The sequence below is a fragment of the Rhodamnia argentea genome, chromosome 10, assembly GCF_020921035.1.
Source record: "Rhodamnia argentea isolate NSW1041297 chromosome 10, ASM2092103v1, whole genome shotgun sequence".
Taxonomy (NCBI): domain Eukaryota; kingdom Viridiplantae; phylum Streptophyta; class Magnoliopsida; order Myrtales; family Myrtaceae; genus Rhodamnia; species Rhodamnia argentea.
Genome location: NC_063159.1, coordinates 16164990 through 16184245, shown reverse-complemented (window position 1 = coordinate 16184245; position 19256 = coordinate 16164990). Strand labels below are relative to the sequence as shown.

Here is a 19256-nt window from a genome sequence, read left to right as displayed (position 1 = left end):
ATAAGTCAATCATTTTGTTGTCACTTTTGCTCGAGTGTCTTGACCCTTCCGTAAAGTTTAGTGGTGACTTGTCAGCTTAATTCATTAAATTCCCTTTCGAGCGATGCACGTCCTTACAAGTTCACCCTTGGGTATTTAACTTGTCCGATAATACTTTCCATTGAGAAGAAGACAACAAGAAGATCCTTGGGTTAAAGGTTGTTTGAAATATAGGTTTTTTTCGAACCCCACGAGTTCCGAGCAATGATCGCCAGTTTCGTGTGTGTAGATTAAGTGTGTGACATAAATTCGAATTCTCCTTAGCTGTATATTCTCGTGAGCCGCATTTGAATTTTCATCGTACTAACTTAATTTTGATAAACTAGGATAGAAAATTTCGAGGTGACTTGAGTATTAGTGGTTTACATTTGATTTATTAATTTTGGGTTTTTTTTTGTGCGGATAATATATTAAAAAATTAAGATGTGAGAAGATAAAAATTAATCGTCAAATCAACTTTTCTCTCACTAAAAAAAAAAAAGAAGAATAGGAGAAAATCCTATGCTAGTCACGAAAAAACTAATTCCTTAAAGTAATGTTCAGAACACGTGAAAATAATTCACCTATCTGGAGATGAGAATTGTTGAAATGGAGGAACTTTGGGAAAATTATTGAAAAAGTTCTAAACTTATTGCACTGTGTCAATTCAATGTAAACATTTTCTTGATGCCGATTTAGTCATAAACATTATGCATTTGATTCAGTTAAGTTCATCCGATTATTTTTGGACGGAAATATCTGACGTGGACGCTGGTCATCCCAATGGCATGATAGGAGTTGACACGGATATTTTTCAATAATTTTTTAATCTTTTTATAATTTTTCTTTTTCATTCTTTTTTTCTTGTCTTTTCTTTCCCTCTTCTTTTTTGACGATGTTGCCAACTGGCCACCGGTCGCATGTCGGGAGGGTTAGCCTTGTTGGGTCTCGCCCGCCCGAGGGCAAGCCCGGCCATTTCTAGCAAGGGTCGGCCCGGGTGAGATCCGGCGACGTTGACTTATGTGGCCTCCATTGCCACGACGCCGGCCCATGCAACCTTTGTGAATGGTGAAAGAGAGAGATGGAGGGACACAACGACGACTCAAGTGGGCGACGGCTGGTGTTGGCAAGGGCTGGTGTGATGACGAGGCCTCGTCGTAGCTTGGTCGAAGCTATCCTTGCGAGGGGAGCACTTGACCTTGCCCAAGCGAAGCAAGCCGGTCACCAGCCAATAGAATAGGAAAAGAAAAAGAAAGAAAACAAAGGGAAAAAAAGAAGTTAAAAATTATAACAAATTATAAAAAAAAAATATCTATGTCAAAGCGGGCCGTGCCACGTGGGACTCCCGACATTAACGTTAGCAATTTCCGATCAAAATTGATTGGATGAATTTAATTAATGCAAAAGTAAAATATTCAAGACTAATTGATATTAAGAAAATATTTAGAATTGAATTAGCATTAATGTAATAAATTTAAAACTTTTTTGAGATTTCTTGCGAGTAACTTCCAAGGGCAACAACCCACCGGTGGGTAGCTGCGTTGGTTGGGCCTTATTACCTCATCGCCGAGGGAACGAGTTCAAATTACGCAGTTGCTAGCTTCTTAAGTGGGGGGTCCTGGTGGTGGGGTCCTGGGCTAGCCTCTCCCGAGGTAGTGACGCCCCGATTAGGCTGTCGGCTGAAAGGAGGTGGATCCTTGGTTATAAAAAAAAAAAAAAAAAAAACTTCCAATGGCAACATGAACGTGGAGACATGGTTGAAGTAGAGTGGGCCGGGCTCGACCGGCGTAAAACCCAATTCGATCCAGTCGAGTCTCTTGCGAAGAAAGATTGACCACCCAACAAAAGTTCAGAGTCTCACCCCCCAAAAAAAAAACGAACAGAACAAAAGAGTTTTTTTTTTTGTCAATAAACAAAACAAAAGATTTGAATGATTGGATTCAGGTGAAAAGACAGAAGCATAAGTCTCGGGGATTCCTCGGTGATGCTCAGCCTAGGAATCGTCAATCATCATCCTCCCGCACCGTCAGATTCATCGCGCTCATCTCGTCCCACTCCCACTAGTATATAGGATTCACTTCACCCATCATTAGCCCTTCAAAAGAAGAGCTTTTTCCCTTTCGGGCCGACATGGGTGCGGTTAAATCGGCGATCGCCGACGGAGTCCTGACTTTCATGTGGGTGTTCTGCGCGTCGACGCTAGGGGCCGCGACGACGGTGGTGGCGGAGGCGCTCGGGCTCGGGGAGGCCGTCTTGCCGTGGGCGTCGCTGCTGATAACCACCACGCTCGTCTTTGTCCTGGTGTTGGCGTTCGACCTGATCGGGAGCGCGCTGGGCGGGGCGAGCTTCAACCCGACGGCCACCGCATCCTTCTACGCTGCAGGCGTCGGCTCCGACGACCTTCTCTCCATGGCTGTGCGGTTTCCTGCTCAGGTAAGTACAGTGCAATGTACTCGAATTTCGCTTCAGCCAGTAACATTATTCTGGATCTGCTGGAGATAATTTGTTTTGCTTTTGTGGGTTTTTGAGTATGGCGCGGTCGGGTCTAATTGTGCCGTTTGTGAAGGTTTTTGTCGTGAAAAAGTTGAGATTTTGTATAAAGTTCACTTTTTTTTTCCGGGATCTGAAAAGGGTACTTAAAGAGAAACGACACTATTCAAATCGCTATTGCGAGAAGTTACCCTCCCTTCCTTTATTGTTTCTTTTGTGTGGAGAATTTTGTGGTTGTTTTGGTGTGCGCGTGTTGATGGTAAATGTTGCTTTATAACAGGCAGCTGGTGCTGTTGGTGGAGCGCTTGCGATCATGGAGGTGATACCTTCACAATACAAGCACATGCTGGAAGGACCTTCTTTGAAGGTGGACTTGCATACAGGAGCTTTTGCAGAGGGCGTTTTGACCTTTTTGATCACCTTCCTCGTCCTCCTTATCGTGCTCAGAGGGCCTCAGAGCTCCTTCGTGAAGACCTGGTTACTGGCCGCGGTGACCGTCGCCTTGGTAGTCGCGGGGTCTTCCTACACTGGGCCATCTATGAATCCAGCCAATGTGAGTATATTATCTTCGTCAATCCCCGAGCTTCCATCTGCTTGCATGATGTTTGCTTATTGCTGATGATCACATATCCACGTTTAAACAATATCAAAATCTTGTTTTTGTTGCATATTTATAGCTCAATTAAGGCGATTTGTTACAGTGTTTGGACCAAGTCAGCTAATTTCAGTACCTTTCTTTTGATCATCTTATTGCTGGTGTGATGAGCCTTCTTTTTTCCTGAATTGTCCCTTGTGAGCATAGGTCTTGCCTGCATCAGATGATTGCTCTTTCTACCAAATGGATAATCATCGCTTCCCAATGTTTGGTTATCTCATCAATAATTCTGTTGGTCAAGGTGTTTGAAACCCCTTTATTGCCATTATAAAAATTCATTGATGTTGCAGAGTTGACTGCTTATGATGATACTTCAATAGTTTGATGTCCTTATCCCCGTGGTCCACCTCTCCTCTTTATTTTTTGGTCCCAAATTCTATTGACAGCATTGAATCAGCTCCAGCCTAACTTTTTAAACTAGCAACAAGTCGTATAATCCTAATCTCATAGACTAAACCAGATGCTAAACTTTCTCAATCGTGAAACTACATATGACCTAATAATGCAAATTGGTGTCAGGAAAAGTTGTAGTTGTAACTATTGAGTTTGCTTTACAGTAATTTCTCCTCATATTATGTGGATCCAGTCTCATGCAGTTACATCTTGACAGCCGTTGCTCTGTTCTGTGCATAACTTTTTTGTTCCTATGCAATGCAAGGGTTGGATGCATTCATATGACGAATAGTGAGTCCAATTCTTGAAAGTTTTCTTCTCAGGTTACATATATGAGATGTACATAGATGTATAGCCCGGTCTAGAAACTCTTGTCACTCTTCCTTATCTTCTCAAAATCAAAAGAACTCTTTTGCATTACGTGAGCTCCAATTATAGTCTGTTGGATGAGGTCTTGCGACAGCTTCCCCACTTTGACAAGATATTTCTTTCTCCGATGAGTATATCAAGCATCTGTTCCCTAGTCATAGGAGAGATTCTTCACCAGGTGGCGGGGATACTCGTTTCCATCATGATGCTATTCATTGCTTTGATGGGTGTGCTGTAAGTGAAAAGATACAGCTTATCAAAGGGAGTTCGGTATTCTCTCTTCTGGACATCTCTGCTAGACAAGTTGGTGAAGAGGAGCTTGTTCAAGGATATTTTCCGTATTTAGTTGCAAGCAAGCGTCATTATAGATTGTGTTTTATGATAGGTTTTTGTCCCCGGTATTCCAGTGAAAAAGTTATTGCCATTTTCATGGTTTGCTACTACATCATGTCATTTTCTTCCCATCTCTGCCCCTCTTTGTCAGTCGTGTTTCTTGTCTTTTTCAATTGGCTTTGTTGTTCGATTCAGCCAGGGCGTGCGGGGGCGCTGAATTCAATTCAGTGAATGTTTACTGCCAGGATAGTTTTTTTCTTTTGGTCGGTTCTGCCAGGATTAGTGACGGTATTTTTATGGCTTTAGAGGACGAGTTTTTCTCCTGTTTTGGACTGATTTATTTCGATACGCAAATGTTAAGGCAGGTAGTCAACTATTATTTTTGTGTTCAGAAAGTATAAGCATTTGGCTTTCATCTGAGGTTTTGCTGTCCTCTCTGCTACCGGGTGAACATCCTCCTCCCAACTTCCCATTGAGTGCATCTGACTTGGACAATCCATGTCAGACTGACTGATTAATCACCCTTTTCCTTCTCTCTTGCTCTCTCTCTCTCTCCCCCCTTTCTTTGTCTGTGTGTACGTGTGTTCTTGGTCGACTTATCTTTTTTTATACCGGCCTTCCCTTGGCATGACAGGTTTTCAACAGAACATGCATTAACTTGTATTATTGGTGTCTTTGCAGGCTTTTGGGTGGGCATATGTGAACAACTGGCATAACACATGGGAACAATTCTACGTCTATTGGATCTGCCCTTTTGTTGGAGCGATATTAGCAGCTTGGGTCTTCCGGGTTATCTTCCCCCCGCCTGTCAAACAGAAGAAAGCCTAAGAAAGCACCTAGCTTTCTTCCTTCTGGGTGTCGGACAGCCGTCATCCTCGAACTTGCTCGCCCGTCTTTGTTTTTTCTATCTTTTTAGTTTACAGTGGTAGGCCTAGTTTCATTCGTTGATACAGATTGGGACATGGACGGCTACAGTGCACGTAATAATGAAAGTGGACAGTTGCTATCTTTCCATCCAAACTTCTCTTGCTTGGGCCGGAACTGTTGTATGGAGTGAAGTTGGCATTGGCGAGAAATCGATGTGGAGTCCTCTTCGCTCCGCCGACAATGTTGGGTCGAAAATTCCGGGCATTAATGTTTCTTCTGTTTTAGTATCTTTGGATCAGGTCGGTGCCCGGTGTCCTTCAGAAGGAGGCTCATATCTGTTTGCGGGGTTCTGGGGCGTTGCGATTTCCTCTTGCCATGGAAGTCACGAATGTTTATGCTGTTGACATCGGAGGTCATCTTTCCAGCATTTGAACGAGTAAAAGTGAAAGGTCGGTCGACCAGCTCAAACGCGCATGGAGTACACGACACAGATTGATCTATTTAATAATATAAATATGGTGAATCATACATGACTCCATATATATTATTAAAATACTTTTATATTTGATTTAATTTATAAAATAATTTATATCCATTTAACATCCATATTATTTTAGATTTTATTATTTAAATTTATTTATTAAATATAATTTATGTGACAAACTCATATAATAATTCAGCCGATCAAATATGTGTTATGAAATAGGCAAATGACTCATTTTGACAGATGTAATTACGAGTTCAATCCACAACTCTTACGGAAATTCGATCAATTCATATCGATTGAATTTGCCTTTTTAATAGTTTCTAATTATTGTTTGAGTATTGAAAATGTGAGTATAGATCGATTTAAAGCTACTTCTATTTAAAGCTACTTCAACTGAACTTTACTCTAACTGGAACTTCGCATATTCGATGCTCCGCGGAACACATTACAGACTAACTTGTAAGGAAAATTTGACACCCAAAAAAAAAAATTGTAAGGAAAAAAAAAACTCATAATAAAAATCCCATTTTATTAAAAATATGGAAAAAAAAAAGAAATTGCCAAATTTTTTTCCCGCATGTTTACCTTCTGAGATCCGCTTATTGCAGTTACAGGCGCGACGCGCTTGCTCGGTCTGTCTAATCGCCCTCTCTTCTTCTCTCTCTATCTCTCTCTCTCTAGATTCGGAAGGACGGAGATCGCGCGAGCTCTTCTTCAGAACCTCACACACACACACACACACACACACGGGGGCAAGAACTCTCTATCGCTGATGCTCTGATCGGTCTCCGTCCATCTGAATCGGCATTGTTGTTGCGCCTCTGCTGCTTCTCTCGCCCGTTCGATCGATACCGGTTTCGTCGATCCTCTTCACCCGATTCATTCGCCGGCATTTGGAACCGCGGAGGGGGATTCCGCGATCCCAGGCCTCTCCCTGCACGCGCTGCGCTGGGTTGCAGTACCACGTAGACACGCGGTTAGCGACCGTGTGCAGAGGAGGGAGAGCTGGAGCCGATCCAGGAAGCGCAGTCCCTGAAGGCTCCCGCCACCGCCGCTGCCGGGAACGGCCAGATCCGGTACAGATCCCCTTCCTCCGCCGAGCTCTTCGACGCCGCCGCCGTCCTCAACCCTAACTCCCCGCCGTCGGACCAGCAGCTCCACCACCAGCACGAGCTCGACAAGATGATGAAGCGGCCCCCGGGGCGGTTCCACGAGGACAAGATCCAGAAGTACCGGGGCGTCATATTGGTGATCTCCGTGCCTCTTTTGCTCATTGGCTTTGTGCTCTTTCTGATGCCTTCTGGATCTCCTTCCGAGGCGATTGAGGAGTTCGCGCTCTCGCACCGCAAGGCGGTTCCGAATTCGAAGTCCAGGTCTTATGCGGTTATTTTTGACGCGGGTAGCTCCGGGAGTCGCGTGCATGTGTTTTGTTTCGATCAGTACTTGGATCTCGTTCCCATGGGGAAGGAACTCGAGCTCTTTATTCAGGTTTCCTTTCCTTCATTTGTTTTTTATTTTATGCAATGTCGGGTGATTGTGGTTAATGCTGGTTCAATTGGATGTTTACGTATGACAATTGTTTGATTTGTATGTGTAGATTAAGCAGGGTTTAAGTGCGTATGCAAAAAATCCCAGACAGGCTGCGGACTCGTTGCTTTCTCTTCTTGATAAAGCAGAAAGTGTTGTTCCTAAAGAGCTCCGCAGCAAGACTCCGGTTAAAGTCGGGGTAAGTTATTGATGCAAACGCTGGAATGGAGTTCTTGTCCCGGTATTTGACATTTGTTTACTCATCTTCTGCATTTGGCTCTGATGTTTCACTAGGCAACTGCTGGCTTGAGGGCATTGGAAGGCGATGCACCTGATAGGATTCTAGATGCGGTAATTGCTTTCTTTTGTTGCACCATTAAATGAAGTTTCTTGCGTTTGAATTGGAAAACTAATTTGTGTTTCCATGTTGCTGTATTTTGGACATGTGGACATCCCTTTAGGTTCGGGAGCTTTTGAAAGATAGAAGCAGCCTTAAATCTGAGCCAGGGTGGGTTAGTGTTTTGGATGGAACACAAGAAGGTGCTTATCAGTGGGTATGTTTGCTTTACCTTTTTCCTATGCATGTATAAAGTTGGGGTTTAGTTTGGGAACTGATGCTATAATTGGTTCTTGAGTGCCAGATGTGATCTATAGTTTAGACTGATGGTGTGGTTTAATGTTGGATGCATCACCCTCTGGTGGCTTGGGAAGCAATAAAAAGTTTTGTCGTTCACTGCCTTTGGTTGTTCTATCAGCAACTTGTGTTAAATGGCACAATAATACAAGCATTGCTCACTATCTGAGTGTCTGATGGAAAATGAAAGGGTGATTCAAGTGTTTCCTAAACTTCATCATTGCAATGTGGTCTCTTTCTCTATCTTGAACTGATTATTAAGTGGATCGTGCTTTACTCTGTAATTTGCTCTTTTGGTGCTTTGAAAGATATATTTGCATTTATTCCTGTGGAGTTGACATTGTTTATTTCTACTTCCATCTACTACTGATAATGTGGGTGCCTACCTACATCATGCATTGGCTTCTAATGGTGGCTATGTCATTTGGCATTATGTAATTAGCGGTGGATGTCTGTTTGTCATTCATGAAGTTGTTTTGTTACCTAGGGCCTCTGCCAATAGGTTGGCCAAGGCTTTGGTGAGTCACCTTCAACTACTGAACGTGCCTTTTTAAAGTTGCCCTGGCCTTCTCAAGCTCATGGAAAGCATTTGGACTCAGTCATTAGCAATGACCTACTAAGGAAATGATGACCTTTGTTTGTTGAATGTTGTACTACTAAATTTATCGCCATAAATTTGAGTAATTCTGTTTAAAAATAATATATATGTAGGTTATTTTGCCTTTACTTCAAGATTGGATGGACTTCTGTAATTGAGCAGCAGTTAAGTGTAGGCTATGTACTTTAATTGTTGTTTGAACTAAAAAAATTTTATAATGTTTCTGTTTTTGCACAGTTTTATTCATTTATGAGACAGTAAGTTTAATTTTTGAAGAATAAAGGTGAAAGATATAGGAGGGAAGAAGAAAGAGAATGTTATGCTAGGACATAAATTCACATAATAGGTGTCTATAGTTCATCAGCAATGAGATGCAAGTTCTGAGACCTAAATTTAAAGTATGATGGTATTCCTTAACTGCCACGGCAATTGCTTACAGTCTACTGGTAATTTTGCCCTCTGCTAGGATCAAGTAAGTCAAATAACTTACTTGACGTTTCTCAGGTGACAATAAACTATCTGTTAGGATATTTGGGAAAGCAATATTCAAATACAGTTGGAGTAGTTGATCTTGGAGGGGGCTCAGTTCAGATGGCATATGCTATATCGGAAGAGGATGCTGCAAAGGCACCCAGGGTCTCAAGTGGAGAGGATGCATATGTGAAAGAAATGTATCTTAAAGGAAGAAAATACTACCTCTACGTTCATAGGTCTCTTTCTCAGTCTGAAGAATTGTTCTTTCGGTTTTTTATAAGATAATTTTTGGCCAGATTGCCGTTAGTCCTAAGGCATCTTCTTCTTTATGGTATTCATGAGTGAATACATACCTATCATTGTGTATATGGTGCTTTCAGCAGAGCTATGGACTACTGTTTCTTATTGCATTTGTGTATGACTGTACAGTTACTTGCACTATGGTCTACTAGCAGCTCGAGCGGAGATTTTGAAGGTTTCTGGCGACTCAGGCAACCCTTGCATCTTGGAAGGTTACGAGGGTATGTATACTGCTCACTTTTTCAAGTCCTTTAGACTTAGGTCCATTTATTTTTATACAATGGATTCTCTTACTGGTTTAAACATTTTTTTTTTTTTGAGTTGTGAGCTTCACTGGTACTAAGCATGGTTCTCGAGTGCCAGATGTGATGGTGGCAGTTTAGACTCCTAGTGACGTGGCTTTAGCAATAGCATGACCACTCAAAGCACTTCGAAGCATTTTCCAAGCCTGTAGAAAGAAAAAAAAAGCATTTCTGATGTGCAAATGTGGGAAGCAAGAGCAAATTTTGCTTTCTCTAGTTGATCCTTGTCATAACCCATTTCCTTGAAACTTCCATTGGATAGCTAATTGTGCATTATCTGCCCTGGCTGTTTAGGGTCTTACCAGTATGGTGGTGTGAACTACAAAGTATCAGCTTCTCCATCGGGTTCAAGCATGAATGAGTGCAGAAGGATTGCTTTGAAAGCTCTCAAAGTTAATGAATCAACATGTACACACATGAAGTGCACATTCGGTGGTGTTTGGAATGGTGGAGGAGGGGATGGACAGAAGAATCTATTCGTTGCTTCATTTTTCTTCGACAGGGCTGCTGAGGTAGTTATATCTCGAATTTTTGTTGTTGAAGGCTTCTCAAAATATATATGAAGCATAATCCATGCAGATTATCTTATCGATGTAGGCTGGCTTTGTGAACCCCAACAAACCTGTTGCCAAGGTCAGTGCTGCGGAGTTTGAGGAGGCAGCTAAACGAGCTTGCCAAACTAAACTGGAAGATGCAAAATCTATATATCCTCATGTAGAAGACAGTAATCTGCCTTATTTGTGCATGGATCTCGTGTACCAGTATACATTGCTTGTAGATGGATTTGGTAAGTATGCATTCCAGTCCGTTTCTTGTGTGTTAATTCCTGGCTTTTGCTCTATGTCTAAAGGGTGCTGCTGATTTGTCTTTTTCTTTGTAAATAGCAGTGATTGAGCAACTTCGATATTTGTGTGGTATTCTAATTCGTCCAGCACTTGTTTCTCATGCTTCCTTTTTACAGCTATTGATCCCTGGCAAAAGATTACTCTTGTGAAGAAGGTCAAATATCGCAATGCCTTCGTTGAAGCAGCGTGGCCATTAGGCAGTGCCATAGAGGCTGTATCGGCGTTAAGATAACTGCAGATTATCTCAAATTAGCTTGGCATTCAAAGAGGCACTTGGTTCTGTGATTCTCAGAGGAGGCTGAAGGAAAAAGTAGTTGATTGTTAAAAGATGACATCAGGTCATTACTGAATTCTAATTTTGCGGTCGGTATATTCGGAATAATGAGGGAAGAGCATTGATTTATTATTGCCATGTAATTATCTCAGTTCCAATATTCTTTTGATGCCTGCCTTTTGAGATGATTTTGACCCCGGTCATATTCTTTTACTTTGCATGTGAACGTATGAGATTGTAATACAAGTGCTCTGTGGTTTTAAACTCCCCTCCTTTGGCATTTCATCCCGTTTACTTGTTTGGTTGGTGTCCAGAAAATGGATGAGACATGAAGGGCCGTGTCCGTCAGATCTATAAATCACACACGGAATCCATTGCTGCCATTTGAGGAAATTGAAAGTCTGATAACTGCGATAACTCCATGCGATAACGACAGGCTTTATCGATTAAGTTGCATCCGAGGATGAAAAGCATTCACTCAACTCTGCCCGATCCTCAACCGTAATACCCGAGATGCTGTGCTTGTTTCTCTCCTACCGATTACGATAACACACCAATGTGCTCTTTCTTGATTGAACATGAGTTCTATCGAAAAAGGGGAAAAAAAATAATAATAACGAAGCCATGGCCATGCAGCAAAAATTGTCTCCTCAGCCACTGGCATCGCTGCCATGGAAGCTGTTCGCTTCTTTTGGTGCGAGGCCCAATCCGACTCAGTAAGCGCTCGCACCATTTTACCCGCTTAGCCCTATTATTGTCCGTTGACGAGGCAGTCAAGGTTTTGCTCGGTACTTATCTCAAACACTTGCCATGCATGCGAGGCTCCCTTACTTCGAGTCAGAATGAGAAGATTCGGGTCGCTAGGCGCCTTCGTTCTGCTTCGCCGCCATTGCAGTTCCGCTCGAATCGGTCCGTCGAAGCACGCTCTTCTCTCGCCCGTGTTCGACTCTGCGTCGTCCGCTCTCGGCGATTCCAACCACGCGAGTCCCCCGGTCTCTGTCTCCGAGGCTGTGTCTCCTTCTCGTGCTTACTCCGATTACGCGTCTCCGGATCCGCATTTGGTGGCTGCCGGACCTTTTGCTGCTCGCGATAATCATGACGGCAGCTACTGCGACGGAGAAGAAGACGAGGACGACGGAGTCTCGGATTGCGAGGATGATTTCCGGGAGCGGAAGGTGATGAACGAGGCTCTTGCTCGCGATGCGAAATCCATTGTGGACGTACTACGCGAGACGGCGTCCCATCGTGTAGAAATGACATCTAGACTTGCTAAGTGTGGAGTTACCGCGTCGTCGGAATTGGTGGTGGAGGTTCTTTCGCAGGTCCGAAATGACTGGGAATCGGCGTTCACCTTCTTCCTGTGGGCTGGGAATCAACGGAATTACTCCCATTCGGTTCGTGAATATCACTCCATGATCTCTATTTTGGCGAAGATGAAGAAGTTCGACACTGCCTGGGCATTGATCGATGAAATGAGAGGAGGCAAGGATCATCCATGCCTCCTTACCCCTCGGACTCTGCTGATCATGATCAGACGATACTGTGCAGTGCACGACGTTGGTAAGGCCATCAATACCTTCTACGCGCACAGACGATATAATTTTGATGTTGGGATTGAGGGGTTTCAGGGTCTCCTCTCTGCGCTTTGTCGGTATAAGAACGTGCAAGATGCGGAGCACTTGCTCTTCTGTAATAGGAGCGTGTTCCCTCTCAATACGAAGAGCTTGAATATAATCCTCAATGGCTGGTGTAATGTGATCGTTAGTCCTCGGCAGGGGGAGAGAATTTGGAAAGAGATGAGCAAGAGAGGCATAGCGCATGATGTTGTCTCATACGCTTGTCTCATATCTTGCTATTCGAAATCCAGAAGCCTCAACATGGTGCTTAAGCTCTTTAACTGGATGAAAGAATTGGAGATAGCTCCGGATAGGAAAGTTTACAACGCGGTCATTTATGCTCTTGCAAAGGGTAGGCTTGTGAAGGAAGCTGTGAATCTTATGAGAACGATGGATGATAAAGGTATTTTACCCAATGCGGTTACTTACAATTCATTGATCAAGCCTCTTTGTAAAGCCCGGAATGTCGATGGAGCTAAAAAGGTCTTTGAGGAGATGCTGCAGCGGGGGCTTCACCCTACCATTCGGACTTACAATGCCTTTTTACGTATTCTTAGGACAGGGGAAGAAGTTTTTGAGCTCTTAACAAAAATGAAGGAGATGGGATACCATCCAAATTATGATACGTACATAATGTTGATCAGAAAGTTTTGTCGATGGCGCCAACTTGATAATGTCTTTGAGCTGTGGAATGCAATGACTGAGAATGGATTGAGTCCTGATCGCAGCTCTTATAGTGTGTTGATTCATGGACTCTTTCTGAATGGAAAGTTGGAGGAAGCGCAAAGATATTATTTGGAGATGAAAGACAAGCAGTTTTTGCCCGAGCCTAAAATTGATGAGATGCTTCAAGCATGGGTGTCTGGGAAACAAGTAACACAGATTAGTGCGGTGGAGAATCAGCTCCCTATTAATCGTTTAAATCAAGCTTCCTCCAGAAAACTTAATTGTGAAATGGATTTCCTTCGCCAACCTGAGTTGAGAAGAGTTGTAAGAGAGCGGGGATATTCTTTTTGGGAGCACTAGGATAGGTTTTCTTCGGTCATGCTGTCAATGCATCGTATACAGACATTCCTAAAGGTAGTCTACAAACTTCATCTTTTAGACACTTGGGAAGATACTAAGACTCCTATGAGGCATACTATTTGCCGTTAAGAGTTTATGCAGTTGATTGTGCACCCTTCATATTTGAATTTTGCATGATCATGCCCTTGATGAAATCATACCATAAGTGAAGGACAAAAGCAAGTTAGTCCTTCTGGTGCTTATGCTGTAATTGAAAGTATTCATGAATGTATTTTCCTCGAATCCCATATTCTTTTGGCAATTACCCTGCAACAAGTACTGGATATAAGAAATTCCAAATGTTAGATGTGTTGTGGCCCCTTGCGTTTACATAAGCCCATGTGACACAGCGAGGCATCTTCCTCCTTAGTCGCTGTTATTGGAACTTTAGATGCTCTGCAAGGGACTTGCCATTTCCATTGCAAAATTTGGTCTGCAACATATCTGTCAAGATACCATGGAAGTTCATGCTTGATTCACCACAAACTTTGTTAGGGAAAACTTGTTTGGAGCTAGTGTGGGTCATGTTCTTCAGAATGAATTAAGGTGCAGTAAAACCAAAAGTTGTGTCTGCATATTTTTCCCTCAATGCGATCTCTGGTTACTCGTGTAATTTATATACCCTTGGAAAAATAGCAAATTAACATGGGAATAATTTTCTAGACTCTCGTGATTGTCATCAAGTCAGGGACAGTTACTGTCACGACTATTTTTATGAGGATGAAAATGCTGGGTCTGTCAGGCGTGGATGTTGCCTTATATCTGATGGATGCACTCAAGGGTAATTATTTAATCCTATGAAAATGGGATCTGGTGGTGTATTGTGCGAATGTATCATTCTTTATTTGCGGCATTCCATCTACTTATGTTGGTCTTGCTGAAAACATTTGAACACGGAAAAGACCGAGAACGGGCAAAGGTGAGCCAAATGTTGGCAGAGCTGTAAAACTGAGATGGGCAGAGTGATTAGAAGCAAAATATGAGTCTTAGTAGGATTTGAGTGAATCTCATGTTTACTTTTGCTTCTTAAATCTCTTAAATCCAGTTTCAAGTTCTTGAAGAGCACCTGAATAAACAAGACTAAGCTTACAAGGCCTAGCTAAATAGATAGGCTTAAAATTGTAATTAGATCACAACTGTAAATTACATATTTGATTAAATGAATAAAGAGTATATCAATGCTGAAACCACCAATAAAGAAGAGGTCTTTTGGTTCACCTTTCTTTCAGTGAACAGTGTTCGGTTCAGGGTGATCTAGTAATGGCTAATGGGGGTTCAGAAATGATTAGGCATCTTTTCATGTTTTTCGCAAACCTGAGCCCAACCAACCTTCTGTCACCCTGAATGGTGTGTGTGCGTGGCTCACATTAACATGGTCATGTAAACATGGAATCTAGAGGATGGTAGAAGCTCTGAATAATTCCACCTGATATTTTAGAAGTCTGGTGAGCATTAAATTCAGATGAGTTTTCCGCATCACACTTCAAGCACACAACATTGAACTTTGGATGATACTTGTCAAGTGTCATGGGCACTCGTTAACACACGTGCAGGTTTACCTCTTGCAGATATCTAGTGAGAGTTTTCTCTAATGCAGTTGTGATTGTTATTACGGTTTGAATGTTTCATTGCCCTCTCGCTGCATGATTAAAAGTCTGTTCCCTGCAGACAACAACATCGAGAATTTTTCAGCTTCTTGTTAAGCAAGTGCGCTGTCTGAGCAATTGTTGTCCTCTTCAGGCATAGTGAAGAACCAGAACAATTACAAGCTCTAGAAGTGGGACCTGTTCTCGTGGTTTATATAAACTGCCCATTGACGAAAGGTAACTGTGATAGATCCAATATGCTCTTATAATCATCTATAATCCTCAAATACTTTTCCTCTTAAATTTATAAATGCTAGGCCATTGTTTGTAATGGGAAAAAATACCATCTGGGCAAGAACGATGCACAGTTTCTTTTCCGGAGCATGATAAGTAGACCATAAAACCAACCAGTTATTTTCAGGAGATCAACTTGGAGCCCTTCATTCCTTTGAAGAAGCAATCATTAAAATCTTATCACTTGGAATTCTGAGTATCAAAGTATTTAAAAAGGCTAAATCTCCGTTCATCGTATAAACAACTTGTGGGATCTCAGGTCTGGGAACTAATGGAGGTAACATCCGTTAGTTTCATTCAAATTCCTAGACGTGACTGTTCTGTCCATGTTACTTGGAATGAATTACAGAAGGCTTTACTTTTCTTTTGTCAACATATATGTACACACGTGCAGGTGTGGTGCATGCATGTGCATGTATGGCGCATCTTTTCTGGTTTCGTCTTGCTTGGCACAATCAATGAAGCTAGTCGGTAGAAAAGTTTTCTTTGTCAATGGTGAAATGCTTGAATTTAGCATTTTAGAAAATTTTCCGATTTCAACGGGATGAGTTAATTTTCAAACTATAGTCTTGCATACGGACTTATTGCTGAAGCTGTTCGTCACCACTTTGGGCCAATTAACTTGCCACCACTACGCTACCCCACCCCTTGCTGGGATAAGTAAACCACTGTTGTCTTCAAGATGATTGCAATCTGTTTTCGCTTCCTAGCGTCAATTTTTTGTATCGAATCTACTTTTTACCTCTAGTCTTTGCCATCCGTACCAAACGGATATTTCACCACTATTTGCTGGTGGTGATTTGAGCTACTGACTAGTCCACTGCCATCAGTTCACCATTTTCAACATTAGGATCGAACTTATCGTGTTCCTTGTTTGCGCTGAACAATGGACTTCTGTTTGAGGGAGAAAATTTTTTGCTAGCTAAACTTCTTACCAGATGAAAATGGTTCACCCAAATAGGTGATAAAGCTGGAGAAGTTCTTTTGTTTAATTGCTGCTACAGATTACTCTAATTTCTGGACGAGTCTTGTGTGAAGAATGAACTGCTCCTTCATCAGCCCTCAGGAAGAAGTCAGTTTTGTGGCAGAATCGTGATGATTTTACTGTCCTCAGAAAGAATTATGCCAAGACCTTGATTCTCTCAATCTTTAAGGTGACAAGTTTCTGTCCAGTCATACATTGCCGATGGTTGTTGTATCATGAAAACACGTTGCCATCAGAAGGCTGGAAGAGATGAGGATGATACATTAGGAGCCCCCGAGATAACATCAAGGTTAGGTCAAAACCACAATTCCCTGTGCATCTCAAGTGCGAAAGCAGGTGCCTCCCCATTTGACATTGGATAACTACTAGCCACTAGATTAGGTGAACCACACGTGGAAAACTACTGGATGTCGTAGTCGGAGACTTTTTTGGCTATTTGAACTAAAAAAACTCTCATATTCCTAGGCTACTGTTATATGCTTTGACTGGTCTAACTACGTGGGTGATAAACACAAGTTCTGCCACCGATTCTGTAACTATCAAGACAGTATGCGTTTAGGAGTTCAATCCCATCATGCCCTGCTCTTGCATGTCTTGGCTCTAAGCTTAGAATTGTGGACAGATTCCGAGATGTGCATGTTGGGGTGACTAGAGGCTTCAGTTTTTTTTCGTCCTTTCCTTTGGTAACTTCAGCCTTTTAAGCAAGAAAAGTGGGTTCATAGTGTGATGACAAAGTGGTCCTTCATGGGGCGAATGTTCAATCGAGAAGACAAAATTCGTGCTTCTTGTGATTTTTACATTTTGTTTGGTCCTTAGGCGTATGTTCAATGTGGTAAAGCTTTAAAAAATGAAGAGGAGAAAAAAGTCAAATTTCCCACGACTAAGTGGAGAGCCTTCTTTTGACCAATTGGCATCACCTTTTTTTTATCAAATATCTCGAATTGTTTTGTTAAGTCTTCACGTAACCTTTCCATGTACAGGTGGCTTATTGGAGTTTGTTTTTCTTCTTGGTTCTTCTCTCCTCCTTTGATTATGCCTGAGAAGCTGGACCGCAGACGAAAAGTGCCCCGGACTTATGCTCAGTCGTGGCAACCACAATAATATAGTCAGAACTTTCGGATATCCATCACGTGTTCTATTCTTGAAACCCAACCTCAACAAGCTACCGGGTGCATGTACAACCTGTGGAATATCCGAGGTACTTTGCATCAGCCATGACATTATCCTAATCTTATTTAATTGCACGCACACGCACACGCACACGCACACGCACAAGCACACGCACAATCATACGCGCATATATATTAGATTACGTCAAGAACGAGGGTAATCAGCGCAAATCAAAGCCTCTTGGGACCTAACAAAAAGAGAATCTACTATCGAGGATTGGATAATCATCAAAGTCTCGAGAAGTTATGGATAATCATCAACTTTTCTTTGTTCCTTTTGCCTTTTTTTTTTTTTTCCTGTATGTGCAAGTAGTTGTCGTTCTCTTTAGCAGATGCTCCATCACCCACTTGACCACGCCGTATTTTGTCTGTTCTCTTCCCATCTTTCTTTGTCGGAACCCACGAGCTTCACAGTCGGTTAACCGCCTCGTTTGGCGTTACTAATCCGTTGCTAGTCTCCCCCATGCCGTGGAAATCCGAGGATTGCTTCCGTTAAAAAATTGGAAGCCTAATTGAAAAGAATATACCCACTTTGGAAAAGTTATGTACCATGTCCTGAAATGCTGCTCCAGAGCAAGATCTGATTTTTTTTTTTTTTGGTGTCCTGCTACTTAGTTGTTAAGGCAGAATATTCTTCGAGTTGATTGACATGGTATACTTGGTCCGTATAACCCATCATTTCGTGCCGCATTTTCCTCTTTTACCTTTTCCTTTTCGCCGCCCACAACAAACCGGTACCTTTATTCTCTCTTGTTTTATTTTTTTGGGCCAATGGGAGCTTTAGGTATTTGTACAGCTGTAATAGATCTATTTTGACAATATAAAAACATATGGTTTTTACATGTTTAAATGCAATGATAGATTAACCAATCGCATTACAGTTACAGTAATGCGTAACAATACCCTCTTCTTTTTTACTTCCTTTTCAAGGTTCGGAAAGATTCCACTTATCTGGAAGCAGATAGGATGTCCGCAATTGCAGCTCACGTTTTAAATTTAGGACGCCAAGTTAAGTACCGTCTTTGTTTCCATCAAGCCGACTATCTACACATTTCATATTTAGTTGTATATCTCCAAAATCGCAAAGCATACTATTGCTAAGGCAGAGTTATTCAGATACCATGTGTTAGTTAAGCTTTTTTATCCGTCATAATCTTCAGCATGTCAAGTGCGTATAATTTCCTTAGCTATTGTTTGCATTGTTTCTGATTGGTTCAAGAGTGGGTAGGCTTTAGACCTGAAACCTGAAATTCAAATCTACTTGATCAGGGTCGGTTTTCAATTTTGGGAATGGGGGACCAACCTTGTTGACCCCGGAACCGAATCGGCCATTCTAGTTTCCAGGGTCAACTTAGGTACGAACCGGTTCCTTTTTTTTTCATCATATTATATACAGAATATGTATCTTTGAATACAATTCTTTTGATTTGAGGATAATATGTCAAATCGTATTCAATTTCATCAAATATTTCTCGCTTTAGGAAAAAGTAAAAGAACTTACTTACGGTTAGGGGTGGATCGGTCCCTTATGAACCAGCCTTGATTCATCCGGATAAGGCCAGTTTCCAGATTGAACTAGTCCGGTTGCACACCACCGATAAATACATGGTTTTCAGGGTTTTTCTCTATGCTGTGTGCTTTTTGAATTGGGATTATTTTTTATTTTTTATTTTTTAGGAGGGAATTGCATGCGGATCTAGGTCTTAGCTTAATGGACTCTTGTACGACTTTAACCCCCAAAAACTATGGATAGAACAGAACTGACCTAACTTCACAAAGATTATTATTTTTTATCCTGAAAAGAAAAAGGGGCAGCGACATCGCAGTTCGAGACGCCTCCATGATTGTCATCGATTGGTTGGTAGATGGACGCGCGTGCGCTTGGAAAATTAACATAAAGGAATGGGAGAATGGGAGCGACCCCGCCTTTTGTTTTATGCCTTTCTTCGAGTTTGGCTGAGCCGCGAAGGAAGCA

General features: G+C 42.0%; 3 protein-coding genes across 11 annotated transcripts; all 3 read left to right on the top strand.

The window, feature by feature from the left end:
- The first annotated feature begins 1938 nt into the window (after nt 1-1938).
- LOC115732805 (aquaporin SIP1-1) lies at nt 1939-5311 on the top strand. The gene is made up of 3 exons (XM_030663496.2): nt 1939-2451; nt 2789-3061; nt 4940-5311. The coding sequence occupies exons 1-3, from the start codon at nt 2149-2151 to the stop codon at nt 5084-5086; spliced, it is 723 nt and encodes a 240-aa protein (XP_030519356.1). The 5' UTR covers nt 1939-2148; the 3' UTR covers nt 5087-5311.
- Nucleotides 5312-6249: 938 nt separating this feature from the next.
- On the top strand, nt 6250-10830 carry LOC115732771 (apyrase 2). The gene is made up of 9 exons (XM_030663457.2): nt 6250-7100; nt 7210-7338; nt 7434-7490; nt 7601-7693; nt 8876-9081; nt 9275-9366; nt 9742-9959; nt 10045-10234; nt 10409-10830. Exons 1-9 carry the CDS (start codon nt 6795-6797, stop codon nt 10522-10524), a joined length of 1407 nt encoding a protein of 468 aa, XP_030519317.2. The 5' UTR covers nt 6250-6794; the 3' UTR covers nt 10525-10830.
- Nucleotides 10831-11323: 493 nt separating this feature from the next.
- LOC115732751 (pentatricopeptide repeat-containing protein At5g15010, mitochondrial) lies at nt 11324-18486 on the top strand. Of its 9 annotated transcripts, XM_048271007.1 has the most exons (5): nt 11324-13262; nt 14988-15070; nt 15151-15404; nt 16282-16448; nt 17093-17351. In XM_048271007.1, exon 1 carries the CDS (start codon nt 11409-11411, stop codon nt 13206-13208), a length of 1800 nt encoding a protein of 599 aa, XP_048126964.1. In that variant the 5' UTR covers nt 11324-11408; the 3' UTR covers nt 13209-13262; nt 14988-15070; nt 15151-15404; nt 16282-16448; nt 17093-17351. The 9 variants fall into 9 exon arrangements, with proteins under 9 accessions (XP_048126964.1, XP_048126961.1, XP_030519307.1 ...); XM_048271004.1 differs by lacking the exons at nt 15151-15404; nt 16282-16448 and adding an exon at nt 18212-18486 and having other exon boundaries at nt 17093-17310; XM_030663447.2 differs by lacking the exon at nt 15151-15404 and having other exon boundaries at nt 16282-16401.
- The last annotated feature ends 770 nt before the right edge of the window (nt 18487-19256 follow it).